The following is a 22,894-nucleotide window of genomic DNA, read 5'->3' as shown; positions in this document are numbered from 1 at the left end:
ATACAGATAAAGGAAATTAGAGTCTACGAGAAAGTAATAGACTTTCCTATTAAAATCTAACCATATAACGTCTTACTTCATAGCAGAGGAAAGCATAATATGATAAGCGTTTTTTTAGCTTCTTTTAATTAACTTTCCATCCTATTAGACTTGATCTGCAGTTAACTTTCATTTCACAGGTATTCATGATTGGTATGCTCCTGTGAATTACTAAACCATGAAGCTCAGACATGATTGTTAATAGCTATGCAAAGTCATCTTTTAGTTGATTTTCTAACACTGACCCTAAAATTTAAATGTAAATATTTCATGTAATACAACAAGTAGTCATATGGAAAACATATTCAAGTGAATGACTATATATCCCTTTAAATAGTGATTCCACAGCAATCTGACCTGCCCTGGTCTCTATGAATATTAAGTGTTGGGTTTGTTTCAAAAAAAAAAAAAAAAAAAAAAAAAAACGCCACCACATTTTCAAAGTTAGCTCTCCAACTCCTCTAACAAAGGAAACAAATAAGCATTTCTTATGGTGGGATATACATTATCTTATCAAGGTGTGAAGATAAGGTAAAAAGGATGCCAAGGCTATCTAGCTTACCAGTGAGGTAGGCTGAATTAATCAGTAGCAGACTTTTTGTTCAAAAAGTACTTAGGTTTTGAATGGACCTAAAGAATTTTGATGTCCAGCTTCTCATTTTTATTCATGGACATACTATCTCTTCCTGTGCTTCTGAAATACACTCAAGTTATCATCGTTATAGAATAGTTTGGGTTGGAAGGGGCTTTAAAGACCATCTAGTTCCAACCCCCTGCCATGGGCAGGGGCATCTTCCACTAGACCAGGTTGCTCCGAGCCCTGTACAACCTGGTGTTGGATGCTTCCAGGGATGGGGCACCCACAGCTTCTCTGGGAAACCTGTGCCAGTATCTCACCACCCTCACCGTAAAGCATCTCTTCCTAATATCTAATCTAAATCTGCCCTCTTTCAAATTGAAACCATTCCCCCTTGTCCTGTCACTTCATGCCCTTGTAAGAAGCCCCTCTCCAGCTTTCTTATAGCCCCCTTTAGGTACTGGAAGCTGCTCTAAAGGTCTCCTAGCGCCTTCTCTTCTCCAGGCTGAACAACCCCAACTCTCTCAGTCTGTCTCCACAGGAGAGGTGCTCCAGCCCCCTGAGCATCTTCACGGCCTTCCTCTGGACTCACTCCAACAGGTCCATGTCCTTCTTATGTTAGGGGCCCCAGATATTAATATCATTGATATTAAAGTAGGTTAGCTTTTGGAATGAGGTCTGTTTCTCTTCTAATCTAATCTGTTATGAAAACAGAGCAAATACCCTTCCCAGCCACTTTCTCGCTATAATGCAACCTCTGATAAACAGCTTACAGCTTTGGCTTCTGAATCACAGTAGAGTTTATTCCAGTCATTCACTATGTTGAAAAAGAGGATTCAAACTTGCCTGCAGCAGCCTTTCACCACTGTAATCCTGAACTTTCAAAAGGAAATCTGCAAAAACGGCCCCCTCTCTTTATGCTTCTGCACTTCCTGGCTAGCATTAAACTTGCCCATAAAAACAAGCAAACAAGAAGTTCTGCCAAAAATCCATCCAAAATGCCTGAATCACAGCACTATCCCCTCTTGTCTTTTCCAAATGACAGACAGAACCAGCTCACATGTTGAAAGCTCTGTACAAAGGACCCCCCTGCAGTGCTTCAGAGCTAGTGAGTTCATACGTTAGTTGGCTCTATGGTATTTCTGATGCAGTTACAAGTGCTGCCTAGTAGGAGAATTGACGTCAAAGCATGGATTAATAGTCATTGCCATTCTGTCTCCAAACACCTCTGCTTGAGTTCTCAAGGGGATTCTGGTGCGTTTAAACATTAGTATAATCAAAAGGAAAGAGCATCTTGCATCCTCTGAACTGATGTGAGAGAACAGCACCAACCTTACTGCTCGAAAGGCTGGCGTTCCCTTTCTGACTTTTCAGAGGAAGAGCTGGGGCTGCATTTATTTGTGACTGCTCAATATCAGGATTTCTACCGAGGATTTTCTACCACTTCCCAGTGGCAATTTGGTAGAATCTATCAGCAGCCTACTTGGTGCTGATCTTCTCATCAGTAACAGGCCCTTATGTAACATTTCTCCCTCTGGGTAACCGGGTATTAAAGCCTTGGTGTACCCAACGTCAACTCATTTTGCTGATGGGGAACCTGGCCCAGCCTTTTCAGTGTGGCTGTGAGGCAATCCTTGTATTAATCCTGAGGAATATTTTGACTTGTTCTTGGCTGAGGAGACTGCAGGGCTTGTCCTCAATTCTGAAGTCCCAAAGACTTCTTGTAGCATGAGGAAAATTACAGATCAAAAATTTCTGTTAAGTCCTGTCTAATTCATTTGAAGTGCCACAGCTGGCACTGAGGTATTTTCCTCTGCATTCTTCAGGTTTTGTTCAGGCTAGTTAATTCCCCGGTACAATTTTGCACTGTTGAGATTTAACTTCCACTATGGGAACAACATTTTGGGGGTGCTTCCCTTTTTTTCACTTTTGATATGACAATGAATTATTCCAATTTAATCTACAGCAGAGCATACTTTGACATCCAAAGCCCAAAGAAGAGTAATATTATGGGCAGGGCTGTACCACTGAATAAGGCATCATCTGGAAGATGTGCTAAAATTCCATGATTTATTGCAGGTTTTCTACGTTAGTTTGAATAGGTCACTTCAGTTCTTAGTTCTTACACCTCAAATATGCTAGAAGTAGATGTAAAAGTACTCATACTCAATAGAAGAGAACACACAGATAGTTATTGTGCTGTTTTCAGTAGTGTTTATGGGCATAGTTTATTGTTTCTTCTCAGTTATTGCAATATTTAGCTTGATGTAATTTCAAAGGAAATTGTGTATTGTTTCTAGTTGGAGTTCATCACCACGTCTGTATAGCCAAACATCCATTAACACCCCTGTTTTCTTCTACAGCTTGTCAAAAAAAAAATTACTTAGTGCAGTGTGTATGCTGTTAAAGGTCCTTGTTAAAGGTTTGTAGTAGGACTGTTTCCCATGTATCCTCAAGAATAAGCTGCAGCTGCTTCACCAGAGAGACTTAAAAAGTTAAGTGCTTTAGATCTTGAATGTCTTCCAGAGAGATAAGTAGTGCCTGGGATGATCCTGGATTATTTGGCCATCTAAGAAGTGGGCAACATTTTTCTTTGTATGCTTTCGCTTTGCTTTGTTTTGTTTACAGCTCCAAGATACAAGCACTGCAGCTATCCCTGGATACAAGCTGTGAGTGCAGGTTCTTCCCAGCACTTATTTCTGTCTGTAAGAGCAGCAAGAAACAGTAAAAGAAGAAGGGTTACTGAGGGCAGAACTAGGATCACTACTTTGCTATCAGAAGAGAAGTTTACGTTCTTTGCAAGAGAAAGCGTTTGGTTTGAATCTACTATGCTTTGGATCCTCCTCTCTCAAAGCAGGGGAGGAAGCTCCATCCACCCAGTCACTCATAGCTGGACTAGCTGCAGACTCTGAGAATGTAATGTGCTTATGCTAGATGAGGGATGAATTAAGTTACTCTGTAGAATCTTTCAACAGAAATGGCAAGTGTAGCCTAGCATCCAAGGGATTAAAAATATTGCACTGAAATGGGTCCTGTCTACTTCTGAAGTTCACCAGAACTGATTTCTCAAAAAATCCAGTATGAAAATAGATACATCAGAAAACTTCTGAAGTTCACCAGAACTGATTTCTCAAAAAATCCAGTATGAAAATAGATACATCAGAAATTACGTATGAATAAAGGAGATCATAGGAATAACTTATGCATAAGTTAACTTGGGTGTACAACTCTCACAGAGGATAATGTGCAGTCAACAGTAAGGTTAAGAACAAAACAGCATTTGTGAAGTATCCAGATCTTCTTGTGGTTATGATTTAGCTGTACCTAAGAGAGTATTTGTATACCAGCAAAGTAGGCACCATTTCCAACTATCTCAATATGGCGTAGCCTCCTTACATAGATGCATATTTCAGGTGTCTTTTAGGATTTGGACATTCAAATCAGTCCTGAATCCAAGAACTTCCTAAATTCTTCAATGTTCTCATGTAATTATCCCCGGCAAGTTATGTAAGACAGAAATTTCATACACTTCTGTGATGTATATGAATGTGCCTGGTGATCCCTTAGCTTATTTCAGAGCTGTCTTGGTATGTTTGCTGGGTGCCTTCTAAGAAGGTGATATTAAAAGGTATGACAGTATAAGACTTCTTGGGATACAACTACCAAGAAGGAATTTGGTAGTCATGGAATATTCACTGTCATTTGGACAAACTGATGGCACTTTTTTTTTTTTTTTACCTGGCTACTTCATAGCTGTAGGCATTGAAGAAAGGAGGGGACACTAAGATACCCTTCCTGCTCTATGTTTGTAGATAAATGGAAACTTACGTACAATTTAATATACCATAAATACGCAGGAAATTGCTGCATGGGTTTACACCAAAGACAGTAAACTATTCCTGCTGCCACTCAAATTACTGGATGGAGTTCTGCTACTGAGTTTGTCAGTATGAGGATCTGGTTTGTAGTTGCAAAATCCTGCAGGATTCAGAAAGACTTCTTCCCATGTGACTGACATTTGGGATTAAATAAGTTTAGCTTTACATAAAAAAGCCTTAGTTGGCCTGACTACAAATGTCAGTTTTCAGTCTTTCAAAAAAACATATCAGATCCTTCTCCCAGGAGAAAGGCGGTTGAGTAGGGATGCAGGGGAAGAATGCTTTCAGGCCGGTGATATTGGATGGGCTGCTAAGCACTGGCAGCATCAAAATACTCTTTGGTTTGGAGGAATCTGGAAAGGTAATAAGCTTACGGCCAACACCTGAAAAATTCTTTACTTCAGAGAGCCATGGTGGTTTAGCCCTGTGATGTCCTTAGCTCTGATGATAACTGTAAATATGCTTTTCTATTTGATAGTTGTCTAGCTTATTGCTGTAAAGAAGCCCCGTTAATTAATTCTTACACACAAACAGGATGGCATGTGGGACTTTGTCAGTGGTGCTCATGTAGATATTCTTACTATAGATTAGCTTTTTTATTTCTGAGCTTCAGATGTGCCTGTAGGCTTAGAATGAAAGAGCTTTATGCCAGTAGAAACAGCTGGTGCAAGGGAGATGATATAACTAATTTATCTTCATAGGCTATTCCTATCTCTCTGTGTTTTGTAGTGGACCAGCTAACCAAATACTGTTCTTTCATGGTTTAAATTAGTGCGGGTAGCCGGTGAGAATCACAGGAACAGATTTTTGTTCTGAGTTGGGGGTAGAGATGATGGGTTTGCCTTGAAAATTAGTATTTGCCTCCTGTTAATCTATGAGCTATTTGTTATTTGTGGACTGCTAAGCATTCATTTGGCTGGAAGTCTGAAAAATACTGCTCTGAGAAAGGTTAAGAGCATGCAAGAATGAACAGGTTGTTCTGGGAGCTACTACAAGCAGGAACGACCATCTAGAAATACCACATTTCCCAGATTCCTACCAGAATCCTTTACTTGCCTTCTCTTTTGGGACATTGTCCTGTAGAGCACTCTCCCCGCTTCTGCTCACTTTCTCGTGGTTTCCTCGTATAGCTGCTAATGACTGAGTTGTGGGCAATCAGAAAACCCATGCTGGTTCTGTAGCTCTTAGGAGGGTTTCCTGCTGGATCTAGCCTTTCTAGTATTTATATTAGGAAGTGATAAATTCACTAACCTTTAAACAGCTGTAGAGCATATTTAACCAGTTTTAGGGGGAGGGAGAGAACCACGTCTCTTAGTCCGTGTTTGTCTATGTATTTATTTCACAGTGAAATCACTGGAAGTGGGGAAGATTCTTCTCTTCCTTGGTGTACAGACATATGCCTGAAGTGCAGATTTTTGCATGGCTTTTTTTGTCACCCTTATGCATATTAATGTATACTTCTGCTACCAAAATATTCTAGCCAGAGGAGAAAATGCTGCCGACACATCTTGATGCTAAAAGCAGATGCATAGCTAACACTACCTTTTTCTCTATAGTGTAGGTAAACTTTTTACAGAAAAAATGAGCACTTTTCAGTTCACTGAAAATACTCTGTTTGTTTCTTTTCACTGATATTTTGATAGTATCAGCTGCTTAGAAGTGTGTGTCATTAGTATCCTTGCCCAACACATATGGCTTTACATGACCCCAAAAGGGTGCTGCCTGTTATATCAAGTAAACTTATGAAGGTAACAGCAGCTGGGGAGCCCAGATTACACTGGGGTGAAATGCATGCTCCCTTTTAGTCCTGAAAGTCTTGGGTCCCCTTCTAATTAGGTCAAAGTACAAAAAATTTAAAAAATAATTTCCTGGCCTTGTCCTTGTTTTGCAATCATGGCATATAAAAGTACAGAAAGAAAAATAAGCCGAATAAGGAGGGATGCATGATTAAGCCAGCAGGGAATCCTGGGCATTTGAAGTACATCAACAGTATAGCTGGCCAGCTAGATCAGAAGAAGCAGCTGCATCTGGTTAATAATGAGACACATAATGAGATAATGAGATACATTGATAGAGTTGTGTTGCAGTGCACAGAACTCAGTTAACATGGGGTTCAGTGTGTTAGGGGAGAAATAACTGTCAGCTTGCTGGAGCCCGAGGACCAGAGGGTAGGAGACACGGAGATTCCAGAGGTCAGCAAGAATCTGGAGCGAGTAATGCAGCCCTAGATCCTAATTTACTATCTACCATGTCGCTCTTTAACATACAGAGAAATAGGCATTATCTTTGCCAGCAGCATTTTAAAATGCAACTTGAAAACAAAAAAATGAGAAAATCAAACTTAATAATTAAAGCTGCTGAACAAGGGGCTTTTTGTAAAAAATGTGGATTTTTTTCACTTGAAAAAGTTGGCTATCTTGGCTCAGTCCTTCAAACAAGAAGCTTGTAAGCCTGGATAGTACAGATGCCTCTGTTCCCAGGCCTTCCATCTACTTTAAGTTTTTGAAAATAAAAGAAGGATGCAATGGTTATACTTTTTAATCTTTGTTTTTCTGAGGAATAATTTGCTAAATGTTAAGTAATAAAATATTGTGTAGCTCCATGCAGAAACATTTAGGATCCAATTTTCAAATTAGAACATCTAGTTTTGACTATTAACAGCTAGTTTTTTTAAAAAAGATTGGAGAAGATTTTCCTAGCCTCAACAGAAATTGCTGGACCCAGATTTTCCAAAGAACTGTTCAAGCACCTCCATATTGACTGAGTAAAGAAAAAATTGGTTTGCACCGTTCAAATCCTCTTGTAAGTCTAACATCAAGATGTCCTTTACAAAATCTTGTCATCTCTTTAAGTGTCTCTGGCTCCACTTGTGGTTCTTTAGCTCTTTTGATCTTTCAGGCAGTAAAAGGCTTCCCCAGGCCCCCATGCAATGGGTTAGGCATTTATTGTCAAACAGGGCAGAAGCATTTGCTGGAGTCGCCTGACACAGCCTGCACAGTTGGCAACCAGACCCATGCCTTACAGTTGGTTTTGCATCAAAGAGAAGGCACTCAGTTCGAATGTGCTGAAGGGGGTATTTCGCTCCTCTGAAAATCCAGCGGCAAGTCATGACAAATGCTGATTAAAATTCAAAGCTTAAATGCCTCTTTGTGAAACTCCCGAAGTAGAATTAAACCAGAAGCTCCGAATCCTGGTAGGGAGTGGTGTCCAGGGACACTAGCCTTGAAACCTTACCAAATAAAAATCTCCACTGAGGTCTGCAAAGGCCTCAATTCTGTCTTTTTTTTTTTTTTTTTTTCTATTCCTAACCGATTTTTTCTGATCCACAAATGAATTCCCCAAATTTCCTATGTCAACCAATGTTTTGCTTCCTGTAACCTGCATGTTCTGTCCCTGGGATCACCCTGACCAGGTTTCCTCTTTGGTTGGACCTTTTCCCTTCCCAATATGTTATTCAAAGGGATGTAGGAGACGACAGGTCCAGCGCAGTCTTCCAGCAAAGGCATGGTACATTCCAGCTCCAGATGCACCGTGCTTTGATAGTCAGCGCAGCCTCATCACTTCTGCAGCAGGAGCTGAAAGTCTTCTTGTAGAACTCCTCTCAGAACTGTATGCTTTCCAGTAATGCATCTAAAACCAATCTAGGCATCTAGGCTATTTAATTTTTGTGGGGGTTTATGCTTATTTAACATTCCCCAAAACTAATCCTGATCTGTCAGTGGCTTTAAGGTGCTATTGTTCCTCATGTTAACAAGCAGCAAAACATCCTACCTGTTTGTTACCGTATTTGTACAAAAATAGCCCTGGCCACATCTACAGGGCAAATAGCCCCATTCCTCCCAGAAACTGGAGCTCAAGGTAGCCACCTACTTCCACTGGTCAGTGGTAAGATGACCATTATGACGGGTTATGAAATGATCTTGCTGACACTCCTGACAGAAAGCTAAGGTACATGCAGTGCTTACAGCCTGCTTTTCCCATCTCCTGGAGAGATGCATCGTGGACATGGTCCAAGGCTTTATATAAAACGTTTGCCCTCTCCTAAAACATCAGACAGACCAGGTTGTTTTGCTGGGGTCCTGAGCTCCTTTGTAGAAGGACTCTGATGGCAGGATGATGGTCTTTATATGAGAAAAATACGGACATCGTATGTGTTTCCCTGGGAATTCAGAGGAAGCTGAGGACGCCACTAGGACATAGAATATTTGGATTTTAGAAAAGACTTAGATAGCATCCATTAGAAATGTCTTCTTGAACTTTAAAACTTTTTGTAGCATAGGAGAAACTACTCTCAGTGCTAATGCTAGCAGCAGCAGGTTTGCCTATGCAAAACCATATGGCCTTAGTACCAAATACTGCTGGCCGGTGAGCCCCCAGCTGTAATCGTGGGCAGCACGCCCGAATAACTGCTCACCACTTCAAATAAATATTCTCTATTTGCTCAAGCTGATCAGCACTTACAGGAATAAGCCCAGCCTTTACGGGAATAAGCCCAGTCTGACTAGGCAGAAAAATAAATGCCACTGATTTGGGGAATACCCTGGAGAGTTAAGGCCAGAATAAGTGCTGGAGTCTGGAATTTTGAGTGTTTGATCAAAATACAAGGTCATAGGGTGAAAAGAGCATCCTAGCATAGCTTATGATTTCTCCTCACCCTTTTCCCCTTCCAACCTCCCACAGAAATGCAGAGAACCCTCTGGAATGTGTTTTGCCCTTTCTGGAGAGGCATGGATGGTACACCCCTCCCCCTCCCCCAACCTCCTGCCCACCCCCCAAGTCCTTGCTTGCTGTTCTGTTTTTCTACTTTCCCTAAATGCAACTTACTTTAAGCATGCATTATTATTAACATCCTACAGTAAAATTAAGCTATTATATAACCCATTTGTCGATCTCAGCCAATTTCTTCTCTTTTTCTATGTCTATTTATGACGTACATCCAGACTGCACGTCCTTTTTTTTCCTCTCCATGTTTATTTTGAAAAGAAGCGATTAAAAAAAAAAGATCTATTAAAAAAAAAAGCAACATTGGAGGGTGGTGGGTTTTTTTGGCCAACAATTGAAAGCAAATTTAAATGGGAGGGGGAGGGAAGGAAAGAGAATCCAATTCTTAACAAAAAAAAATAAATTCCAAATTATGAAAGTGTCCCTAGACTGCTTTGTCTGTTCCTTTCAATGTGTGCATCTGGTTCATTCATCTTTGAAAGTGTGTGGAATAATTTTTTCTTTAAAAATAAAAATTTTAAACCCCACAATTGTTCTTATCTCCCTTCTTCCTGGGACAAAAATGCTCTTTTTAATTAATTGCTTTTTTTTTTAGTACATCTCTACATAGTTACATTTTGATGTATTTCTTTTCAATGGTTGAATTTCTATCTTAGATTTGGTTTGTTCCAATCTAATAATGAAAAAAACAAACAAACAAACAAAACAAAAGAGTTATGAATTGTTTTCTGCAGTTTTTCCCTCTATTTCCCTCTTTAAATGAGGAACTACTTCACTGGCAGAATCCTACAGCTGTATTTTTGAGATTCTCTGGAGAATCCGAATATGAAAGCGATCCAATTTGAGAATGGGGAAGGGGTGTGCCAACACAGTCATTACATTAAAAACAGTGACTTGATGTGCTCAAGAAATAATTGTCTCAAATTATTGAGAATATTGACGTCAATTTCATGGTTTCAGAAAAGCTGGTTCTTAGAAGAAGGAGGCTGTGGGTAGCTACAGATGAAGTTGTTCTAATTCCAATGCATAAAACTAGTTTCCTTGTTTTTTTGTTTTACTCTCTGGCTATTATTATTATTATTATTATTATTATTATTGCTATTATTATTACTATTATTAGTTTATGTATTTTTACTGCTATTTTTAGTAGGGAAAAGTTTTAACTGCTTTTATAATTTGAGATTCTTTAATGAAAATGTAAATATTAATAATATAATTATTAATTTTTTGTAACTTGCATGTTGAAGAAGTTGCAGCTTAGGGTTTGTGAGATTGTCAATGTTAGAGTTCTGTTCTTTCTTTTTGTTGATGGGCATGAATATGCTCATTTGTTTTTGTATATTGCCCATCCCTTCCTTACAGCCAGAAGCTCTAATGCTGCTAGATCACTCCGCACCGCCCTTACATGGACATGGCAACTGACTTACACATTCACTCCCATCATCTTCATCTCCTGTGTAGTACACTCATAGATTCTTACACTCCCACTCCATCCACCCTAGGCATTTTTTCTTCCCATAAGTTCCCCTCCACCACCCCTTTCTTTAGCATTGTTAAGATTTCATGTGCAGTCATCCATTCCTTAAAACACACACACACAAAAATTATAGAAAAAAAGAAAATGTTTAAAAAAATATATATTGAATTGACCAAAAAGGCAAAAAAGCAACAAACTTTGCTTATCAAAAAACATTATATATGTAGATATGCAGACAAGCAAAAGTAAATTCTATAAAATGTACAGGATTTTTGAACTGTAATATGCTAACAACTTTACATAAGATAAAAAAATACAACCAAAAAACAGCAGAAAAAAAACAAGTTCAAATTTGTTAAGGTGCAAGATTTTTTTCTTTTCATGTTATGTGGTGTGGATGTATGTGTTGTTGCCTCCCTGTATCGCCCTTTGTTGTAAAACAATTATATTAAAAAAGAAATAATAAACATTTTGCTAAAAAAGTTTTTAAGAAACAACAACGAAAAATAAGCAAGTTACAAGAATGTGGCAATGCTACTTGTCCAAGAGCATTCTTACACAACTTTCTTTTGTAAATTTTTCCTTTCATGCCAAAAAACATGCGGGCAATTTGTTGATGTAAGTTGACTGTTATGAAATCAATGTGGTATGCTTTCTAAATATTTTTATGTATTTTTGATGAGTTGTTTTTAAAGGAAATAATGTTTTTGATTTTCATAATTATTTTTTTTTCAGTTCTTGTAGGTTTTAATCTTTCTTTTGCTGATGAAGTGAATGACTTGTTATGTTTTTTCCTTTTTCTGACCTTGTTGCTGTGGCATTTTTATTTTCTAGTTTTGTTTTAGGAAAAATGTATATATTCATATTTATTTTTTTTTTTTATCAGTTTGTATTTGCCTTTATGTTATGTGCCTTTTGTATATTGTTGGTTACCGGACTGTATTGTGCATAGGAGGGGGTGAAGGAGCCTGTGGTAGTTTGCTGCTATCCTTTCTCGGTCCCTTTCTAGAGCTTTCTTTCACCTTTCCCAAAGTGAATCACCAGTAATGCTACTTTCTGTCATGCTACTTAAATTGCACGTAGCCTGGTGGTGTAGCCTTCATGTCAAGTAAAAAACCAATGAGATTTCTTTAGCTTTTTGGTAGCTCTCAGGGTCTTCTTACTGCAGCTCAACATCATTCCTACTTTATTCCTATGAAAGTGTTTGACTTCTATCAGTTTCCTCCATTGCTGATTATCTGCCCAACATCCAGTCGAAATGATACTCTCAAGTGTACTCTTACCAGGCAAACGCAGACATTGTACTATGGCTAGTATCAGGCTTGCTAATACCATCCAGAACTGGTACATTTGGCAGACACTTTCCTACTGAAACTCACGTCCTGAACCTCTGCAACTCCCTTGCTTCAAAAGGTATTTGAATGAATTCCTTTAAAAAACAGTGAGTGAAAGAAAGAAACTGTACTCCCTTACAAGCACGTATGTTTTCACCATTCCTGCATAGTAATGCTGTGCTCAGTAGGTATCTTACGTTCAGCTGTCGGGTCCCTTGAACAACTGATGCTGAAAACAGAACAAATCATTATGCTGAGTAGGAAGCTGTCACCAATTAATTGTAAAAGTTTAAACTAACAGTGGGAGATGGAAGAGGACATGTTCCAATGGGTTCAGAGCAGCTCAGTGTCTGGGCACCGAAGTACGTACTTTTGCTCTAGAATCCTGCCTGCGGACACGATGTCGGGTCCCTTCTGGAAGGTATTAATATCTGTTTGATTGGAACTGCACAAAGGTGACCAAGAATTTACAGCAATGAAGCACAGCCCAGCATTAATATGGGATTCATGACCTCCCAAATGCTATACCTTCCTGTTGCTTGTGAGCCCTGCATTAGGAGGCACTGCAATAAATAATGTCTTTTAATATCACCTGGAGGACTTAGGAAAAGCTTTTCAACTAACTCCACCAGAAATACAGTTTTAGCTAATCACTTTGAGGACTATATGTTCTCTGAAAGGAACAGGAGATATTTGAGATGAAAAGTTGCAGTATTCCATTGTGGAAATGATGTTTTCCCCACTGCTACTGACTGTCAATTGCAATTAAATCAGACTGCAGAGAGTAGAAAATACTAAGAATGTTCATCTACCAGGTTTCATGTTAGCTTCGTCTTTGCTGTGAATTGGGGACTATGTTCTGAATAATTTCCCCTTTTTATCCTCAGAGGACTCAAAGGAGAATTAACTAAAATACCATTAGACTGAAATTTATGAACTCAGTCATTTAATAAGGAATTACTGTGTTGATACAGAGGGGGAAAAGGTAAGGAGTTATTTTCTGTGGCAAATATTTCGTACTGAGAGTGGAGTCAAACTTCAGAGGAACAGCATAAGAATAAAATGAAAGTGACAAACTTGGGATGCAGAATTTCAAGTGCCTGCAGGAACAGATGAGTTGTGCAGCCTTCATGGACGGCATTTAAAAGCTCTTCAGCCACACCTGCAAAAGAGAGAGACGATAAGGGTGTGTCCCTTATCATCGTCAGGAGAAGATTAATCTTTCAGGCTTCATTTTTGTGTGACTTTTGTCCTGCATCAGTGTGATGCCTCAGACTCCAGTGAAGTAGTTGTGGCTCTAAAGATGAAAGCCGGCGGCTGCTACAGTTTTTCAGGTTTGGGGTTTTTTTTCTTGGGTTTTTTTTGGTTGGTGGTTTTTTCTTTTTTTTTTTTTTTTTTTTTTTTTTGGTGCCCTCTGCATTCATGACTCACCCACAACATCCTCACAGTTCATAAGGCTTCTATTAAATTTTTAACACTGTCTTTTCCAGTGGCAGAGAACTCTGGAGATCAGCCCCAGAAGTATCAATTATATATCTATAAATATGCTCATAAAGCAAAAAGCAGGGCAGCTCCAAGGCTAAACTAGACCTTTTATATCCCCAATGATCTTGGTAGTTTAAAGAAAAGCACAACTCCATGAAAATAGTATATGTGCTATATTTAAACTCTAATTTTTAAGGAATATATGCACACTGTGTTTGCTTTGTGAAATGAGAAAACCAAGGAGAGCACTGAGCTGCTGGGTACAATGTTTCCCACCCTACAGAACTTGGTTCTCTCGGTGCTGCTTCCAGTTTGCTGTTCAGTAACTTTTTTGCAACTCTGCTGTTGATGGGCAAACTAATTTTGCACCTATATCACTCAAGTATTTTATCTGTTTCCCTTTTGTGTTTTGTTGTTTGTTTTTTTTTTTTTCCTTTGGCATCGTGCTGTCAACAGAAGCTTTTTAAAAACCATGATTCTGTTTGGGAAATATCCATTCCTTCCTTAGGAGAGAAAGCACAGAGTAGGTGAATAATAAATCTGGAAACTCCTTGTGAAATCTTTAGATTGCTGTAGTAATCCTGAATTTGCAGTGTACCAGTGAACACTGTTAGCTGGTGCTTAGCACCCAACATTAAAAAGGGGGAAAGAAACCTGTAACTATCAGGAAACAGCCCATATCATTCACAAACACAATATTTCTCACCAGTTTCACAGTTTCTTCCACTACAGACAGAAAGAAAAAAAAAAAAATCCAGGCATCATTACCACCCTTACAGCTATCTCCCTGATACTCCCCAAAAGCATGTCTTAAGTAAATGTAACAAATTAATTCCTTGATGGAGAAGTGATTCCTAATGAAGGACCTGTAACAGTGTCTTTATTTCTTTAGTATACAGCTAAACATAGTATGGATCATTGGACAATTTGGAACAAAACTAGAGATGAGATTAAATAATTGTATGGGAAATCAAAGTTAATCCAGTCTTCCTGGTATGGAAGTTATTTCTCTTCGCACATACATTGTGAGATTAAAACTTTGTAAAACTCATCCCTGATTCTAGCCTATTGTCTTCCGTTCAACTGACCTGCTGGAATCAAAAAGCTCCGATCTGCACTCCATCACTTATGTGAAACCCCACCTCCCATAGCAACTCTAACAACTTTTCTTAACGGTTCAGGAAGACCATGATCATTTGTATAGTTGCGGTAGTCTTGATCATTCACTCAAGTCCTCAACGGCAACAAAAACTGTAGAACTATGACCTAGTTTGTAAAGGCAAGGGTTACTGGGGCACAAGATCTTCATATTAATAAGATGTTTCTGATTCCTTCAAGAAAATGAATCATTAATAGGACCAAAAGAATTTGTCTTTGGAAGAAAACTGCCCAAAATATTGTCCCTGTGGGTCGCAGATCAACTGCATGCTTATTCTGTGTGCCAGTATAATAGATTTTAAGAACAAAGGCACTTTAGTGCTCTATATGAGAAATTAAAAGCTGCCAAACTGATTTTTTTCCAGTTGGGTGTCACAGATGGTGAATGAAAATTACAGAAGAATACTACTTTTTAACAGCAAAACACTGATATTAAAAAATCATTTAAGGAGACACTACCTATCTCTGACTTTCTGGAACTTAACTTCCCCAGTCATACAAGCTGGTGTAATGCAGACTTAAATGCTGTATTTTTATTCATTTTTTACCAGGCTCACAGATGATCTTTACCTCTGGGGCATACTCCGAGTTTATCCTGAGACCACCTGTTTGCATAAATTATAGATGCCCTACTCTAACCATGGATAGGGCTTCTGGACATATATAAATCATATTACATGCCCTAGTTTCTACATTGCACAGAAAACAGCTCAGATGCACGAGCACAAAATACTACGTAGCCGTTTGGCAGACTGCACTTTCAGCATTTTACATAATTTTTTTGAGGATATGTAGTTTGAAGAGATTGGCATTATTTTACACATATGATGCTTATTTCTTCATCCTCTCTCCAGTAACAAAAGTGGTATGAACATACTGAGGAAGCTCAGAAAACTAAACAACATATTCAAATTGCTCCTTTGTATCTTAGCTTAAAATTAACTTTGCATGAAAGTATCCGAAGTACCATATTTCTTAGTTTGTCCTCATTTCCACCTTGGTACCTCTGAGAAAAATCTGGCTGTTTCAATTGATTAAACTGTGTCACCACTTAGTTTCTCATTAAGGATAAGAAGAGGCCATACCGTTAGTTCAGCTATCCAGATTTAATCAAACTGTTACATAACATTTTCAGTATATTGCTATCTTCAGTATGTAATTTGTTCAAATATATTGCTCTCCAAATATATTTAGAAGGGATTATGATTTTAAACTGTACTCTTTAGAGAACCCCCAAGGCCATTACTGACAGTATTCAATGGGAACCAAGTGCATGTAGTACGGCGTAGACAAGAGAGAGCAGAATTTTTACCCGGATGCCGTTCAGCATTCTAATAATGCCAAATTGTTCATCAGCAGTTATTAACACATAAATAAAAGCCAGAATTATTTATTTAGAAACTAAAATTCCTTTCATACAGCTTTCCTTAAGCAATGGTGAGTATAAACCAAATTTTCCCATGCATTAGAAATACTTCTTAACTGGGTTGCACTCCTCAGATGAACTCTTCAATTCATATTTAAAGCAGCTAACTTAAGTGGCTAGGCAAAGAAAAATTACTCAAAGGAGAATCTATACACAAACTTTAAAAGCAATATGGCTTACCCTAAAAATGTGTCAGCAACCTGTCAGCATTAGACTATGCAATCTGAACTAGATAAATTAATTATGCCTCCACATCAGAATAAAACAGTGGAGTGTTAATTACCCATAGGCTCCGAAGTACAGTCACATTACAACATATAGACAAAACAGGACTACTGCCCTAAAAGTAGCAATATTGCTGCTCAGAAGCCAAATCTTAGAAATGATGCACTGATTTTCCTGTTTCAGTTGCAGTTTACACTCTGGTAAGGTACAAATGTTATAGCTATAGCTTCGTAGACCTTAAGTCTGCCTCGTTTTTGGTCTTCTGTAGGTAGCCATCATGTTAGGAAAACACAGCACTGATCACAGCTGTCTGTGTATCAAGAAGTAACAATAGGTGTGAAGACAACTTCTACAGTACAGTCCTGGGCTCAAGTGCTAATTTGAGTCATCAGAGTCCTTATTCAGTTATATCATCAATCACAATAAAGTCTATCTTACGTTTTTAATCAAATTATAGTAAAAGAATATCAAGAAGAAATGAAGATGAAGACAGTATGGCATTAGCAGGCCCAAAAGATGCAAGGAAAGGGGCAACCCTGGTGTCCAACAGAATGGTAAAGAAAGTAAAAAGAGATGGACAAGTGTTGAGTAGAGCTCTGTACCTTCATGGACCCCAGTAAGTACTTGGTTCTTACTCCATCCCTCACTTTCATAAACTTTCCACAATTTAAAAACCAGGCAACAATCAAGAAGAAGCGGATGAAGGGGAAAGGCCGTAGGGAATGGCCTTATAAACTGCTGCGGAAGGTGAGCAGACTTGAACGGCAGAGAAGAAGTATCAATGTTATTTTAAATGGAAAGAATCGGAAGAGGAAAAACTGGCAAGATGAGTGGTAAAATCCATCTAGGAGAGCATTGCTCTATGGAAGTCTGAAATAATTCATTTAAACAGTCTTGTAAGCAAATGCTTAAGAAAGATCACTACCAAAAATTGACGTCCACAGAGTCACTTGAGAGTATCTCAAAAAATCAAAAACTGTGGGTCCCAAAAAGTTCTGAGCATTGCACTGTACGTACCTAGCACAGGCTAAAAGAGGGAGGAAATGGAACGTGCAGTTTACCAATGTCAGATCAGGGTGGGAGGGAAGAATGAAAGGCACCCCCAGGAAAGTACGGTGGTAGTGTAGTTAGGGCAAAAAACCTGATCCCTCACACTTCTTCGTAATGCCCAAATCCTCTCTTGCCCTTGAGTTAAGCGAATTGAAAATGGTGCATTGTGTCATTAAAATGTACTAATCTTCTTTTTTTTTTTTTTTCTCTTTTCCATCCCAGGAGGTGAATTAGTTATCCCTCTACTTGTAGAAGACCCTTTAGATATCCCTCCTATTGCTACTCGTGCACCTTTCATTACACTCCCCCCTACCTTTCGCCCCCTCCTCACCATTATTGAGACCACCAAAGATTCCCTGTCCATGACCTCTGAGGCGGGGTTACCTTGCTTGTCGGACCAAGGCAGCGATGGTTGTGATGATGATGGCTTGGTGATATCTGGGTATGGCTCAGGGGAAACCTTTGACTCTAACCTACCCCCTACTGATGATGAAGATTTTTACACCACCTTCTCCTTGGTAACAGATAAGAGTCTTTCCACTTCAATCTTCGAAGGTGGCTACAAAGCACACGCACCCAAGTGGGAATCCAAGGACTTTAGACCTAACAAAGTCTCCGAAACTGGTAGGACTACTACCACGTCTTTGTCCCCTGAGCTGATCCGCTCCACAGCTTCGTCCTCGACTGGGATGGTGCCCAAATTGCCAGCCGGCAAAATGAATAACCGTGAGCTCAAACCCCAGCCTGACATAGTCTTGCTTCCGTTGCCCACTGCCTATGAGCTAGACAGCACAAAGCTGAAGAGCCCGCTAATCACTTCCCCCATGTTCCGTAATGTGCCCACAGCAAACCCCACGGAGCCGGGAATCAGACGGGTTCCGGGGGCCTCAGAGGTGGTCCGCGAGTCGAGCAGCACAACGGGGATGGTCGTCGGCATTGTGGCTGCTGCTGCCCTCTGCATCCTCATCCTCCTGTACGCCATGTACAAGTACAGGAACAGGGACGAGGGGTCCTATCAGGTGGACGAGACGCGGAACTACATCAGCAACTCAGCCCAGAGCAACGGCACGCTCGTGAAGGAGAAGCAGCAGAGCTCAAAGAGCGGCCACAAGAAACAGAAAAACAAGGACAAAGAGTATTATGTGTAAAAAAGAATACTTATTTATATATAAATATATAAATACTTAATGAGATTTAACTGAAATATCAGAACCATTGCAGCAAACGAGATGATTGGGAGATATCATTTGTGGGAAAAAAAAAAAGTATTGGGAAAAAAAAAATCAGCAGTGACTGTTAATGTCTCAGTCATCGCTTGGAGTCAGCAAACTCTGCCCTAATGTATTATAAAGCACACTTAGCGTTCTGGAGATGGCGCGCACAGCTCTGCCCTGTTAGTGAACTCGGACGTCTCCAAATCTCCTCCTCCGCTGAACTTTCTGCAAAGGTAGAAGACTTCATGGCTTACTTGTTTCATATCTCCAAGTGAGTCTTTAACAATGTCCGTGATCCCTGACTGTATCGATAATTTTTCAGTTTACTTATTTAAAGAAAAAAAAAGGAAGGAAAAAGAAAAAAATGCAAATATTATTAAACAACAAAAAAAAATATCAAACAAACTGATCTGGCCGTGTCCAGCATACATATAATTTTTCGAGATTGGAGGAGGGGAATAAATGATTTTGGAGATTGTTGGATTTTTGGTTTGGTTTGGTTTGGTTTCTTGGGTTGTTTTTTGTTTGGGTTTTTTTGGTTACTTTTGGGTGTGGGAGGGAAGGGTGGAGAGGAATGGTGTGGGGGGTGAACCAGGACATGAGTTGAGAAGAAATCTCGGAGAAAAAAAAAATCCATAATAAATAAAGAAAGACTATTGCCATATATGAACTCAAAAGCTACCCATGGTGTTTACTCTGCATACCTGGTTGTGTTGTCTCTAGAATCCGTCGTCTTGCAGTAAGTTGTTTGCTTAACAACGCAGTGAAAGTGTCCGATGGGTGGTGCTGAAAAAAATTATCATGGAAAGCTGGTTCCCTTGGATCTGGCTCCAGTATTTGCAATTGAACTGAAGAATAGATGGGTTAGGGTCTGTTCTGATCAGTCATTGGCTTTATTTGAGAATATCACTTAGCGTGCATTAGCACAGCCAAACTATGATTAAAGGGATTTGAAGATGAAAAAAAGCTTAAAAAATGGTTAACCATTCTGAGCTGAATATACCATGCAAAAATAAAGGAGCCTTCCTCTGGGTTCTGGTTCTGTGACTGATTGCAATGCATGCGGAAAATAATAATAAATCAGTTTAGTAAAGAGATCAGAAAGACACCACTGGAGTTCAACTTGTGACAAGACCCATAAATGTCAGAAAAGCTAAACACCTGTAAAAGAATGCAAAATACATAGTTTTTTTGACATAAAACTGTTTTTCATATGTAATATTTTAATTTTGTAGCTTGACATTTCAGATCATCTCTGTCTTTCCATTTGCCCTATTCTCCCTTTTCCTTCTCTTTTATATAAAAGAAAAATAAAGCTGCTGTGACACACAAAAAATAATAAAGAAAAAGGAATTTAATAATATAATATATATATATACACACAGATATATTTATCATGGTATGTTTGACGGGACGACTGGAACAGAAGTTCTGTTATGGTCTTAATGTGGAATGAGAATGTTCTTGAAGAACAAAGTAAAATGAAACAGACAACAAAAGCAAACCATACAATGTGAAGAGTGTGTGTTTTAGCTTTGTCACAGTTACCTGTGTCAAAAAAAAAAAAATCTGAAATTTTGTTTACATATTTTACTACTATTTTTTTTGCTAGTATAATTTCTATATGGATACCCTGATGGTGTATATACTGTTTTATGGTTAAATTGGGAATGTCTTTTGTTTTTATTTAAGTTATTTAATTTGGTTCTTTGGTTTCTACATTTTCCCAGTTATTGTGAAAAGGATTATCTTACTGTACAGAACAAGAGCTAGGTGGTTTGACGGCCATGCCTATCATGTGAAAACAAACAAACAAACAAACAAGGGAGAGACAGACAGACAGACAGACAGAGAGGAAAACAACAAAAAACAAGATGGATTGAGAACTCTGGAATGTCAGAAATGTACCCTTTTTCTGTATACGGATGAAAACTAATCAGCTGTTTAGGTTTAGAAATCTACTCTTGCTGGTGTTTATAAGTCGCATGAATATTTGACTTTGAAGAAGTGTCATCAAATACACACACGCACATGGGAACTAAAGCTCAAAAAACCAGCCTTCTCAAACATTTAGAGAAGACGCTTTCATGTTAACAAATATTTTCAGTGCGTGTATGTGTGCGTGTGTGTGGTGCGTGTGCGTGATTGAGAGGTTGAGCTTTTTTTTTCCTTTTTTATTTTTTATACTAAAAAGAAAAAAAAAGACAGGTTTTAAAAGGTATGAAAGCACGATTTTAGATGACTTAACTGGCCGAAACTATATAAAGTTGATTATATCTTGATGTCTGTAAAAGATTGCTGTTCTTGGAGTCTTGGAGTCTTGTGAAATGATTTCCTGCTTTCTTTCTTCTTTTCCTTTTTGCTTTCCTTTTTTAAGTTAAGGGAAAAAGATTTACACTTTCCTTTTTTTGTGTAAGTTTCTATTGGACAGTTTTTGGGAACGTGCATTTCTGTATGTGGGCTTCTACCATATCCCTGTTGCTTTATGGACAATCTTAAGAATTTTTATTTGAGTTATCGTGATGTTATTGCTTTTTTTCCCTTTCTTTATCTTCTTCCTTTTTGATTCTTTTTCTTTTCTTATTTGCATTTTGTTTAAAGATATGCTTAGCAATAAAATGTTCTTCCCAAAGCCCTGGATGTTGCTGGGTTTTTATTTCCAAAAGGGAAATTTCAGACCTTTAAAGATGAAAAGTAGTCTGTGAAGCAGGTATCCCCCATCCCACAGGCATGTCTAGCCACCAGATCATGGAATCATATTCCTGTTTGCATTCTTTGGTTAGTGCAGGGAATCTCAGTTCTTTCCTTCGCAGGGTCTACCACCCACCACTCGTCCCCACACCCCACCTCCATGGGCTTAAGAGTGGTTCTCTGGAATACGAGGTTCAGTGACCTCAGGTAAAAGCATACTCAGGACATTGACCTAGTATGCCCTTTCTGACGTGCTGCCTGTTTTCAGTCTGCCTTTGAAGTGTGTGGCTCTCCCCATGACCTTTATGGGATTCGGGATTCCTCTTCTGTAGCCAGGAGTCTATGTTTGTTGTGCTGCAGCAGCTGAATCCTTTTAGATTTGCCGATTTGATACAGAAAAGTGTTCACATCATTTTATATGAGGACCTAACTTAGGTCCTCTGAATTTAGCTATGACTTTCCACACATTACCGAAGGAACAGAGTTGACTTGCTTTGGGTGCTAAGGATCAGACTTAGGTACCTGAAGTAGATGGTCTGAGCGTTCACCTCCTTCCAGGTAGGCTCTGAAGCTCCCAAAACCCTGATCACAGCTGCTGCCTGCCCCTTGTTTTCCTACTGGGCATCATAGTCTATTATGATTCTGGCCATCATGCACAATTCCCAATATCCTGTCTTTCTTTACCAAATAATGCAGAACTTCAGTTGACAGTAGTAGGGTGGGGTTTTTTTCAAATTGGATCTTCCCAAGCTACCTGCAAGATCTGACTTTTTAGAGGCGTCTGGAGGTCAGCCAAATGAGTGTTTCACAATCCTTCCATTTTTCAACCAACGATGGCCTTTTTTTTTTTTTTCCTTTTTCCCCTCCCTAGGCAGAATCTACTGCTCTTTTGAGCAATGTTTTGCACAGGTTTCATTTAGAACCAGAGTAGACTCAGGATAAACTAATTGTTCAGTTATTCTCTGTGATTTTCTACGTTGTTTTTGCTCACATGTTTGCATGGGTGATACGTTTGTGTATGTACATATGAAGGTTTTTTTTTTTATTTTACTGTTTTCAGAGGTTTTGTGAATCACGTTCTAACACCTTACAGATCCTCACAAATATGAAAACCACAGGTTCTGATCTAAACTCCCCACACATTTCCCTCCCAAATTTGTAAAATTCCTGCGTGATGACTGCTAGCTAATATTCCCAGTACTGGATCAGTCAGCAGGCACTTGGGAGATCTAGGTCTGAACCTAACTGCCTCTTCTAATATTGCAGAAAATCTCCTTCTCACCAAGCAGTCAGTGTTCTGAGAAAAGCATTTACATTTTTTTCTCAGTGCTTTTCTCAAAACCTGGTACACTTCATATAATTATGAAATATCATGTGAAGCAAGACATTTTAGCCTGATTTACCCTAACCCTCTGAGTCTAGTCACTTTTTTTTTTTTAATTTTATTTTTATTTTCTCTGTCACCTAGTGACCATTTTATTACTTAGGCTAAATGAAAGTGTCAGAAAGGAGATTTCATTGTTGCCTAAAAGGCTTGCAATTATTGTGTGTCTTTGGCTGATCACAAAGTCATAAGATTGTTGAGGTTGAACGGGACCGCTGGAGACCATCTAGTCCA

General features: G+C 38.9%; 1 protein-coding gene across 32 annotated transcripts in view; it reads left to right on the top strand.

Moving 5' to 3' along the window:
* NRXN3 (neurexin 3) overlaps nucleotides 1-18,722 on the top strand; it is a 1,019,675-nt gene extending 1,000,953 nt beyond the window's left edge. For 20 of the 32 annotated variants that reach the window (XM_080395263.1, XM_080395242.1, XM_080395241.1 and 17 more), the window contains one exon: nucleotides 17,594-18,722. In XM_080395263.1, the coding sequence (XP_080251389.1) occupies nucleotides 17,594-18,519 (926 nt within the window). In that variant the 3' untranslated portion in view covers nucleotides 18,520-18,722. Of the gene's footprint in view, nucleotides 1-10,578 lie in introns of all 32 variants that reach the window. The other 12 variants (XM_080395252.1, XM_080395251.1, XM_080395257.1 and 9 more) reach the window with 4 other exon arrangements.
* The last annotated feature ends 4,172 nt before the right edge of the window (nucleotides 18,723-22,894 follow it).

Source organism: Falco punctatus (genome assembly GCF_963210335.1).
Source record: "Falco punctatus genome assembly, chromosome: 7".
In the NCBI taxonomy this organism is placed as follows: Eukaryota; Metazoa; Chordata; class Aves; order Falconiformes; family Falconidae; genus Falco; species Falco punctatus.
This window is presented reverse-complemented; position numbering and strand designations above follow the sequence as displayed.